The 12,597-nt window shown below is 32.2% G+C and overlaps 1 protein-coding gene across 3 annotated transcripts; it reads right to left on the reverse strand.

Moving 5' to 3' along the window:
• Nucleotides 1–15: 15 nt before the first annotated feature.
• LOC125191350 (CBL-interacting serine/threonine-protein kinase 3-like) lies at nt 16–6,016 on the reverse strand. 3 transcript variants are annotated; one of them, XM_048088893.2, is made up of 15 exons: nt 5,761–6,016; nt 4,527–4,749; nt 4,304–4,366; nt 3,927–3,998; nt 3,619–3,726; nt 3,466–3,546; nt 2,947–3,000; nt 2,746–2,871; nt 2,561–2,650; nt 2,250–2,372; nt 2,053–2,160; nt 1,476–1,589; nt 1,282–1,338; nt 1,103–1,177; nt 16–223 (listed from the first exon to the last, which is right to left on the reverse strand). In XM_048088893.2, exons 2-15 carry the CDS (start codon nt 4,695–4,697, stop codon nt 149–151), a joined length of 1,317 nt encoding a protein of 438 aa, XP_047944850.1. In that variant the 5' UTR covers nt 4,698–4,749; nt 5,761–6,016; the 3' UTR covers nt 16–148. The 3 variants fall into 3 exon arrangements, with proteins under 3 accessions (XP_047944850.1, XP_047944851.1, XP_047944848.1); XM_048088894.2 differs by lacking the exon at nt 5,761–6,016 and adding an exon at nt 5,570–5,721; XM_048088891.2 differs by lacking the exon at nt 5,761–6,016 and adding an exon at nt 5,159–5,271.
• Between the last annotated feature and the right edge of the window lie 6,581 nt (nt 6,017–12,597).

Here is a 12,597-nt window from a genome sequence, read left to right on the forward strand (position 1 = left end):
ATCTCATAAGTCTCATAACAGCATCAAAACCACTTCCATTCAAATATCTAGCCGTGCAAAAAATGTCCGGTGAGAGAAATCAAGAATGAAGAAACAACAACACACTTATAAGAGACTTCTGCTGCAGCTTTTCATCGGAGAAACACTGCTACTTTTTGTGTGGGGCGTCATCTTCGGATTTCCATACCACATCTTCAAGGCTGGTGGAGAGGTTCTTGTAGAACTGCATGTATAAATACGACAGAAATGAGCGCATAGAGCATGATACATCTCTTAATTACATTCCATATAGTCACTGGCTCTACTTCTTTTACATGTAAAATGCACACGTATATGTAACGAAGATGACAATGCATGCAAGAATGAAGAGCAATGATGGGCACTAAATAATATTGCCCCAATTCAGGATCCGATTTCACGAGCTTTTATTTAATTTCGACAAACAAGATTTTCCACCCAGTATTGATATTCTTGTTCCAAGTTAAAGGAAAAGTCTAGATGATGTAGTTTCTGCACTACAATTATTGATATATTGCTATGGAATGGACAATCAAGTGATATTTTTGTTCACAGTTACCACATACTAATTTATACTCCCTCCGTCCCACGGTAAGTGGAGCGCCTCTTTTGGGCACATGATTTTAGGTAGTGTTATTCAGTATAGTTGAATAGAGAAAAAAGTAGGAGGGAGAAAAAAGTAAGGGAGAAAAAAGTAGGAGGGAGAAAAAAGTAAGGGAGAAAAAAGTAGTAGAGAGATACAGTGTTGTTTTTTTGGCCAATGAAGGAAATGCATCAAGTTAGTGGGGTCGACCCAAAAAGGAATACGTCTCACCCTGGGACGGAGGGAGTATCAAATAAGTAAACAACGGCCTATTTAAATTTCTCTCCTTAGATCCATGAGATCCCTAGATGGGAGAATTCCATAAAGATTGCATAAGCAGCAATGGCATCACTTAGTTTAGTTAAAATCTCCAACAATGAAAAGACAATGGATGGGGGGTGACTCATGTTAGAAATTAGGATGTGGCTGACAGCAAAAGCCCATATATTCATGTTAGAAATTAAGATGTTTAGACAAAAACATCCAAAGAAGTAGGAGTACCTTGTGGAATTCCAAAGTATCTCCCTTTGCTTTTCTAACCTCAACCATATGCAAAGAAGGGGCCACTTGAAAAACCTGATTAAAGCACCCAATAAAAATTAACTATACCTTGTATTTACAAAAAAGTCTCAAGTACTTGGTTCAAGAGTCACAATTTTTTTATCAGATACTATATATACCTCCGTGGCGATATTGAGATTGCCTTTTCTTCCAGCTTTTGAATTTTCAAGCCTCATCTGAGACAGAGAAAGAGAAGTACTATTACCAAGATGACCAACACGTGAGATCATATGGTGTAGAACAAATCTAACTTTATTACATCATGGGTCCGGACATACAGCAGAAGTGTAATTGCATTGAGGGCTCAATATACCTTGTAATTCTTCTTCTGGACATCAAAACCAAGAGGTTTTGCAGCTTCTTCAATTTTACTAATTATATCCTTTGCCGATGATTTAGATGTAAACCTCGTTTCTCTCTTGAATCCCTGCAATCAGAGTGCCAGGGAAAGCAAAAGTGCATGAGGTAAGAAAATAGTTCCACCATGTAATAAGAGCTTGAACACCCACAATAACTTTTACCACTACTTTCCTAAACAATAATGAGGTCATTAACAGTCATTTTCCAGGGGTTAGCATTTGACATTAGCCACTCCCTTGTGAATTTTAGTTTGTTTTTAATACAGATAAGCTAATAGGATTATTCTATACAGCAATGAAATAACTAAATATGGTTAAACAGTGATTTTTGTAACAAATACAACTAGCTCTCATCGACTATAGGATTTCTGAAGTTATAGCACCTAAGTACATCTAGTTCTCCACTTAGGCCTTCTTAGACCTCTGCTATTTGATAAATTGGCTGGTAAGTTTCCACTCTAATTCTTTTCTCTACTTCTGTAATCAATAACTATAATTCTTGGAAAACGAAGAAGATAAAGGGACTCGTACCTGTTCATCAAATAGATTACCAAGATCCAGACCTTTTGACATTGAAATCAACTCAAAGGCATTCATGGCAGCTGGCTTCACCTCCCTTTTCTCAGTTACATGATATTCCTGTATGCAAAGGAATATGAGACATTTCCAGAACTATATATTTTGGCCTATGGGTTTAAAGAATAATTCCATGTGCTTGCAAGAAATACCTCAGAATCCTTAAATACAGCTTCCACGTCATCCAAATTTGCGTCTTCCTTTTCATCAAAAGATGGTGACTTGTAATCCTTTTTAAACCATTCATCCTCCAAAATATCGGGAATCGTAATGCGCTGCATAAATGTAAAAGTTATAGACCTTACATTTCTACACATACAAAAGTGTACCATTTATTTCAAATTAAGCACACAAATGCAGGATTTCATTGAGAAAAATGTCACAGCACAATAGGTAGTACAATTAAGAAAACAATAATGACAATTCTAACAATTAGTATTCCATCAATTGATAATAGTCTTACTTTCTCCGGATTTGGCTCCAGGATCCGAGTTATCAATTTCATGGCACCAAAGGAAATCCAAGGGGGACAGGTGAATTCAGCTGAACATATCTGGAAGTAATACGATAGAGGTTGAGAACATTAAAAGATTTAATATAAATGAGATATCTGATTAACACTGCACTGGGGAAATCTCAAGTGCTCACTTTTTTATATAGGTTGATAAGATTAGAATCATCAAAAGGCAAGTAACCTGCGAGCAACACAAACAGTATGACTCCACACGACCACAAGTCTGCAGTTGCTCCATTGTAACCTCGATCATTAAGGACCTAAGAAGATCATAATCTCGTCAATCAAATCCTAGAAGAAGAATAAGAAAATGAAGTACATATTCAGTAACCAACCTCAGGAGCAACATAGTTTGGCGTCCCACAAGTAGTATGCAGCAAACCATCATCCTGCCAAAATAATGTTTACAGTTTTTATTTTATCCCAAACTGATTCTGTTTCAACTTAAATATGTAAACTGACAGGTAGCCCATGAACAGAGTTTTAGGAATAGTACTTATTTAAGAGTTCACATACATGTGTATACTTTTTTATTGTGACTTATGTAAACTGTGAGAACTCTTGCACAATATCTTCAAAGTAACTGAAAAAAACAACCAATAAAGTAACTGCACTGGACTCTACCTTCAGCAAATATCGCGAATTACTTACAGGTCCAGCTCAGTTATTCTATAGGTTCGGTGCAAGAGTTCTCACAATAAGAAGTTTTTTTAGTGAACCACTCCATATATCTAGGCAAACAGTTTGAGAAATTTCATTTAAAAATTTATAAATAAATTCAGTCAAACAAGTGAACAAAATAAAGCAAGCCAATTTGGACTAGTGCAAGTTTTTTAAACTAGACCGAGATATACCCTGACTTGTTGAGACAAAGCACTTAATCCAAAATCAGAAACTTTAAGGTTCCCCGCAGCATCCAGCAGTAGGTTTTCTGGCTGCAGCAGTTGCAATGCAAGATAAGCATAATAAAGTAACATCAATAGAAAAGTTTAAAGCAAGTCAAATACCTTGAGATCTCTGTGAAAGACCCCCCTACTATGGCAATAATCAACAGCATTAACAAGCTGCTGAAAATACCTTCTGGCTTCTTCTTCTCGCATCCTTCCATGATTTACCTTCACAGTCACATATCTCAAATTCAAACCACACAATCGACAAACAGTAACTGCCAGTATTCCAACTAAAACATGAGAGTTATGTCATGAGATCTTTGCAAGAAAATGACAGAATCAAAGTTCTAGGAACTGAAGGTTTGATCTCCACTTGGTGCATGTGCATGTGAAGTTCTAGGAGCTGAAGGAAGTTCACATCTTACAATTTTGTCAAAGAGCTCTCCGCCAGTGACAAACTCCAAAACGATAAATATCTTGGTCTTGCTGGCCATCACCTGAAGAAAAAAGGTTGTAAAATATAAGAATATTCAGTAATTGAAAGCTAGTCGCAATCAAGAAACTGAGATGATGTAAGCACAGCTAGAACTAAATCGACAGGTTTCCAGCAAATACTACATTTTGGCAGAATAAGATTAAAAATCTTTTCCGATTGAACAAATGACTGACATGTGTGGATATTTATGGATAGAAATACAATTTTTCTCAAACACAGAACAGAGTCTCCCTGGAAACTTTTTGCAGCTAAACAAGCACTAAACAGAAACCAAATTTTGGAGGAGAGAGAGAGAGAGAGAGAGACCTCATATATGCTAACCACATTGGGATGTTTAATCAATTTCATCGTTGCTATCTCACGCTTAATCTGCCAAATATTTTTAGAAGATATGTTAGAGCAATCCATAGCCAGATGGATGAGGCCATTTCACTGTAAGGAATTACAGTAACAGAGGCATAACTACAAGGTGAATCAGATATACTAGGTAGAAGAACATGACTAATAATGTTATGAAATAAGAAGTAACCTGTTCAGCCATTTTGTGCTTTAGGACGGCATCCTTGTCAAGAATCTTGAGAGCCACAGCATCTCCAGTCTCGGAATTTCTGGCAAATTTAACTTTAGCAAATGTTCCCTCACCAATTGTTCTTCCGACCTCATACTTCCCAATTCTACGCTTAATTTTGGGTTGATTCATTTGCAACCGAGTATCTGGTGGGTTGATATTGCGAGCAGTCCTAGTCAATCTCCTGCATAGAAGCAGTACTGCAATCTTCAGGGATCCCAAATACTAAAATAACTACACCTGTCAACCTTTCAAAAGAATGCTTAAAATATCCAAAGCCTTCATTTTTCTCGATTTTTAGGCTTCAGAAATTAAACTTTGTCTTAATTAGAGACCATAACTTTTATGATAGCTGGATGACACACTCATATGAAAAAGACATACACCTACAGTTAGGAATTGAAAAGATCTATCATTGATGTTATCTTTGAAACATCCAACATCATAAGATGAGACCGCACTTCATTACAACCAAACATTAAGAATTAATAGGATAACAGCAGCTCCAAATCAAATTGAGAATGTACAAGAAGATACAATTCCTTGCATCAGGATTCAGGGTTGGGGGAGGGAGGTTGAGTGGCTTCTCTTACCCCATAATTAGCAGCAACAGAAACAGATCAAATTCAAATACATCAAAATTCTGGTAAGAGATTTGGGAGGAATGTCTCAGTTAGCATATTGTTGAAACAATGATCGCTAATTATAGCAGCAGATTAAGATTAATTATTATCCAAAACGTACTTACTAGACAACTTCTCTTATTTTATTTAATTATTATCGGCTGAACTTGACAGCGTGGCCAAAGAAGAGTAAAATAAGCATCACCTGGATATACTAATCACGACCGCAATCATCCATAATTAAAAAAATTAAGAATAATGGCAATCATGAGAGAGAGAGTTAGATCACAAGCACAAAACCAGCATCTACTGTAAAATATCTTAATCTGAATTTAACGGTCACCTAAAAATCAAAATTAGGGGAAAAGCAGTGGACTTTACCAACCAAATCCCAACAATAATGAAAAAAATCTCCTGCCTACTTGGAGGAAAACTCAATCACGACTCGCAAAATCAACCAAATCGATAAATTCTTCGAACAAGACAAGAGTTGAGCGAAGATAGCAAGTAAGTAGAGCAAAATTGGATCACGTAAAATAAAGTAGGTATATGAGATTGAAACGGAGATATACTTGAAATTGAAATCGGCGTGATGATCAGGTGAAAGAGTCGAACACCACAAACGATATGAAATGGACAAAAGAGGAAGTGAAGGTAATTAAGAGGAGAGTGGGGATTCACCACCCGCTGCTTCAATTGGAGTAACACAGCTTTTAACCGTAGCGAAGACAACAATTTATGGGAAACTTCGGAGAAATGATGGAGTTTTTAACATGAAAGGGACGAAAATTTTGCATTTGAGTTAAGTGACTGTGTTCTTCATTTTTAATAAAATTCTTTTTTAAAACATGTGTCGAATTCAAACGTCTCCAAAAAAATTATGTTTGATTCTTTTTCTAAACATACAAGTTACAAGAGAGACTCTGTGATTTAGTTATTTTATTCGAATATTAAAATAGTAGAATAGTTAAGTTGTTTGAAACAATTTAGTTGGAAGGAAATAAATGAGTAATAGCAATAATTGAATAAATTAATGGAGTAGAATAGTTGTGTGACGGCAGTCTGATACACGTGTTTTACGCGGTGGGATGGGGCGAGGGGCCCTTGACCAACCGATTGAATGCCACCTCATCAACCATTCTCTCCCACTATATTCTTTTTTTCTCTATTACTTCTCTCATGCAGCTTTTGCATTTACGATTTTTCACAACCCGATTGATTTTTTAAAATATTTTTCTATTATATAAACTTCTTACAGAAGAAAGAAACTAGGTGGAGGAGAGAGATTGTGTTGAGAATAATTTTTTTTTTTCAAATAGGATCCATTTGTCCATGTGTACATTTCTAGCAAATGGTATGGATAATCTCTTCCATAAAGAAGCAATGTCATCACATAAATGCCTCATTACATTATAAATATTAAATTAATGAGCTATATAGACAAGACTATTATTATACTCCTAAGTCCTAAATTAATAGTAGTTATATTTTGAACTTTTAATTCGTTTACGATCATCATAATATTATGCGCAAAGACAAATATATCAAGCAATACAACTAAATCATAGAAAGTTCTAAGGTTTATCTTTAGTCACACACGAGGACATTTTTTTATGTAGAATTTTTTTCAATTATATTGTAAATCCAAATCTATTTGTTCGTCTTTCTTTGGAATAGCACCAAATAAGTGTGTGTACAGTAGCTACACAAAAATTTTGTGAGACATATATTAAAAAGTTATGTAAAATTTAAATTTGATACAAATAATTAGAGTAAAATTTTTAATATATATGATATATACTTAAAGTTGAACTTGAATTTAGTGTAAATGGTTAAAGATGACATAATCCATGGGGGGATTCATTTTCATTTTAACAGAATTCCTAATTTTACTGAATAATAATAGAGGGTTAAAGAAGTTGTGCTCGTTCGCAACTTCTTGTCGCCCCAATGGCATGTGATTTTAATATTCTTTTTAGTTATATTTCGTATTTTATTATTAGTGGTGTATGTAAGTATTAACTTACATTATTGGATTATATAATGAAACATAAACAATATTCATGTAATACAAAAATACCTATGAATGAATAGAGGCTTTTTGCATATTTATGAATAAATATTAAAATCATGAATAAAGGTTTTTTCGCATATTGTTTCGTTTGATACTTGAGAACACAAGAAAGACACATTTTTTGTTTTGTTTGATTTTAATGTTGTACGTGTTTAACTGAATTTTGTACTTAATCTCAAGAGGTTACGTACTGTATATAGTTAATTTTTAAAACATATTGTCACTTTTGTTAATTAATTATAAAATGATAACTAGAGTTTATCAATTCAAAAGTACGTATATAATTTTTAAATTCAATTTTTTCAAATAAAAGTAGTATTAAAATAAATATTAGTACTGGTATTAAAATAACCAATTTAAGATTCAGCATAAATAAATTGAACACAAAACCTGAGATGCTAGATCACATCAGAGAAATTGCATGAATTTTATTTCTGTCTTTCTTCTAAACATTTTTTATAAAATTAAGGAACAAATTAAAGGCCATAATACTCCTTTTTCTTCTAAACAATGATCAACACTAATTTAAACAATGTAAGAAGATGTAACGCAATAAATACTATTCTAATCACCATTTTCAATTATTTACACTAAGCTCAAATATATTTTTTGAGTATATATATGTCATTCTAAAATATAATTTTGCTCTAACCTTTTATATTAAACTGTCTACACTATTTTTAAGTATATGTCACAAAAATTTTGCAATAGCTATACTCATATTTGATGTTGTTTCCAAGAAAATGCAAAAAAGAGTTTGAATTTACAGTATAATTAGAGAAGAAAAGTGATGAGATTTGATGTATAATTAGATAAAGTGTCATGTAAATTTAAAGTTGTAATAGTAACTAGCCTAATACTCCTAGCTAGTAATGATCATAGTGACCACCATCATCCATCGAATAGAATATTCTTTCGAATATACAATATTTATATCTTTTCTAATTTATAACGAGTTATATATATAGATCAAGTAATTACCAATAACCGATTGGATGTGGGTCCTGCTTAAGATATATCGTCACATTATTCTAATGAATATTGTGTAAAAAGGTAATCAAATGACCAAAATATAGCTTCACGAAATAATTTTTCATATTAGTCATAGTTTTGTTTGTGTTAGGGATGGACGACCCACACCTTGACTCTACACTAATATGATATTGTCCGTTTTAGATAAATTTCTTAAGTTTTGCTCTTGTAATACTCTTCAAAACATACTAAAGTGGAGGATTACATTTATATATTGCTTGCACCTTCTTAATCTTCCAATGTAAAATGGTTTGAAGCTTGAACTCAACAGTTTCTATATTCCTTTCTCAGAAACTCATACGCCATGTCGCCATCTTTAATTTTCAATTTTTTAATTTAATATTTATAATATATTGCTCATACCAAAATTAATTTCTCCACCTTTGATTTTACATGACCATTTCTGATTGATCGAAGACATATGTAAGAGGATTTAAATTCTCCAAATGTAAATAAAGATATAAATACATGTGTACGTTGTCATTTGAGTGGGCATAAAATTTGATCGTCTCAGAAATATCTTTGCTAAAACTCATTTAAACTCTGTTATAAGTAGGACAAGCTTAAACATATTTTTGATGACTCATTTAATTAGACTCGAAACATAATATATTCAATTAAATCAATTTCTGCCTTTTTTGTTTGCAAAATTAATTAAATAAGGGACTATAGTAAAACACACATTTGATAGCAAGTATACAACATCAAACTAGTTAAAAACTTCAAAGCGTATATATTGCCTATACTTGTAGGGGGTGTTCGGTTGGTAAGACTAAATCTCATGATTAAATATGTATCATGTTTGGTTCATAAGATTAACTCCCTCAACTTAATCCTAGATGGATAGTCTCATGATAATTAGTCATAGCCTCCCCCTCCAACTAAAATAATCCCACAACTTAATCCTAGATGGATAGTCTCATGATTATTAGTCATGACAACTGAACGCCACCGTAAAGTATACGTAATGTGACCGACATCAGCATTTGAATATGATTTTAGAATATGGATTACAATATTTGATTTGTGGTGGTTGCAAATTAGGTTGACGCTGTGAAATGCCAAATATTAAAATAGACGTATTGAATAGTCCTAATTCAGGTTAATTTAGGCAATAATTTGTGTCAATTATTCATATTTATTAATTAGTATGTCTCTGTCGACAGATACTATAGTTTGATTGAGATTAATGATCAATAATAACACTTGTCGCGTCCATGATTTTATTTTTTTATGGAATATTATTTTTGAGTTAAAAATAATAGTAGTAACTATTTTATTTGATTGAAATTATAATACAACATTTTGAGTTAAAAATTTGTTTGATTGAATTATAATAGTACAAAAGAAGTTGTCTTGTTGCATTATAGGTTTGACTAGTTACGGTATTATAGTATCTCCAACATTTTTTAATATACAATAAAGTACTATAACACATGTGAATTTATCACGGTGAATTCGTGTGAGATGATGGATTATATATTCTCGAAAATAATAACTTCATAAGTACTACTCTAATTATATTTACAGCGAGTGTCTAGCTCCAATAATTAGAACATTTTATGTCATAAAATAAGTTGACGAAAATGACAAAAGCTTCTACTCGCGTAAATTATTTTATTGTTTATATGGTGATCTATAATTTAGTTCAAACTTCATTCAAATTATGTATGCGCTTATATATCTTTGGACTGATTTCAACTTATTTATTTGAAGCCCATTGGCGTTAGACATCCGTACATATTTATGATTGGGGCGGTGATGGTGGATTAAATTACAATGTTTTATTAATATATTTATATTCCCCTTTGATATTTTATATTCATAATTAATATTCATCGATTTTGTTCTCTTTACACGGGTACAAATAAAATACATCATGGAACAAGTTCTTTCAAGTTCAAGAATAAGTGAATAGATATACTATATAGTAAAATAAAAATATCAATAAATGAAGTACATAGTAACCCAATGAAATGGAATATATAAAACCATATAGATATAAATATGCTTCGTTCATAGTATTTATACTTTGTTGGAAAATATAAGTAGTATTAAATAAATATTTAGTTTTCATTATATGTCAAAATTATGATAATTGTCCCACTGCATAGATGTAATACTGTTCGTACATATTTAGGTAATATTTTTTATAAGATAGGTTCAACGGATAAGTTCAGTTACGCACACAACCAACAACATATGAAAGAGAAGTTTTGAAGCTTGAAATTATTGAACAAACACAAAAGTGTTTAAAACATGGTGAAAGATGATCAACCTTAATTCGGACATGTTGAATAAACACGGGTCAACCTACACGTCGAGTGCTTAACCTCGTACGTCATAGAAGATTTGGAAAAATCTGTAGTTCAAGGAAAAAGTACGAGAAAGAATAAGCTAGATTGACGTGAGTAGGGACGGATCCAAAAAATGATCATTGCAAGGGCAAAAATACACATGGGGATATTTGAAGTATTTGAGGAGGGGCATTTAAAGAAGAAACTAATATTAATTTTTTTCTATAATAGATTTTATACATAGATATGAAATTTTGAGGGAAGGCATTTGCCCCTCCTGCTTGCACATTAGATCCGTGCCTGCGTTGGAGGGACTTAAAACGATATTGCATATTTTAAACATCATATTTTCTTATGGATAAATGGTTCAAATTACGCCTAGCTACCTAACACACTCTAACCCTATAAGGTTATATATTAAACTTTTTTCTACGAGGCAAGTTGTAACCATCACATTAGCTTTTAATTTAGTGATAAGATGCAACATATTTTCAGTAAGATTCGTAATTGTCTTCATTCTCTAAGATAATATTGGCATTGACTTACTTTTGTTTTGTATAAAATATTTAGGTAATTTCAATTATTTGTAGATTTCAGGTCAATTTTATATGTCAAAGGAACCATGATAAATGATGAATTTATGTATAAGTTGTAATTTGTAAAAGCAAGTAACTGAGTATTTTTAGGATTTTATTCATATTTCAAATGAGCCCATTACCCTTAATATAAAGGGCTTTCTTGTTTAAATTTTATTGGATTGAGGCGCGAATACTATTGGGGACAGACACATCACTATGTGAAAATAATAATACTCTTATTAATTTTAGAGATTGGGCACAAGTGTACCATTGTTAGATACTAATACTCCTACTACTCCTCCGTTTCACAGTAATAGAGTCATTTTTTCATTTTGGACGTTTCATAGTAGTGGAGTCATTTCATTTTTTAGTAAATAGGAGTAGTAGTAAAATATTTTCTCACTCTAGCTACTTTTCATTCTCTCTTACTCTATTATCTTTTTTATTTAATATATTACACGTTTTTTCTTAATCTTTGTGCCGGAAAGAAATGTCTCTTTTATTATGAAACAGAAGAAATAGTATACTAGTAGGTGTTCTAACGTGCGCCTTCCGTTGCAGACAAGATTTCTACCTTCACAGAGAAATTAGTAGAAAATAAATACTACTCTCTTCGTCCCATTAAATATGCAACATTTGAGAATCAACACGTGTTTTTATGTGGTGTTGTTTTGTGAGTTAATAAAGAGAGAGTAAAGTAAGAGAGATGAAAAAGTAGAGATAGAGATGTTTCCTTCTATTTTAGGTAACGTTTCATTTTTAATAGAATAAACTAAAAAGAAAAATATTTTATTTATAATGGACTGAGGAAATACTATATTGATTGAAACAACATATTTTTTTCATAGGAGAAAGATCAGATCTTGCAGCCCATGATGGAAAGAAAAGCAAAGTGGGAAAGAAAAACAAAAGTAGGAAAAAAAGCTATAAACCAATAAGAAAAAGGTGCCATTTCACATTATTTTTGTGGAAATTACTCAAATTTATATAATTAATTAAAGTATGGTGTACAATTTTTTATCTGAAAAAAAATTACATTTACTAATAAATGAAAAAATATAAAATAGTCCATGAACAATACCGTGTAAATTTTATCAGAACGAACCAAATATTTAACGACCAAACATATGTTGCGCCAAACAATTGGAGCTGAAACAATACATAAAATTTCAGGCATTAGATAAATAAGTTTGCAGAAGAAAGTGAAGCATATTCAAATGTCTAAACTTCTCTAACGGCTTGATTATAGCAAACGACAAAATCGAGCCAGCTTTTCATACTATTTTTATTTCTCATTCTAACAAAAATTGGTTCCAGTCAAGTACGAATATACATGATTTATATGCTACACAATTCACAAAATATCTTATTATAAATTTAATTCCATAATATTAATATAAGCCGAACCACCCCTAGCACTGAGAAGTT

This window comes from Salvia hispanica, chromosome 5 (assembly GCF_029641045.1).
Source record: "Salvia hispanica isolate PSC_SH4W2 chromosome 5, Shi_PSC_v1, whole genome shotgun sequence".
In the NCBI taxonomy this organism is placed as follows: domain Eukaryota; kingdom Viridiplantae; phylum Streptophyta; class Magnoliopsida; order Lamiales; family Lamiaceae; genus Salvia; species Salvia hispanica.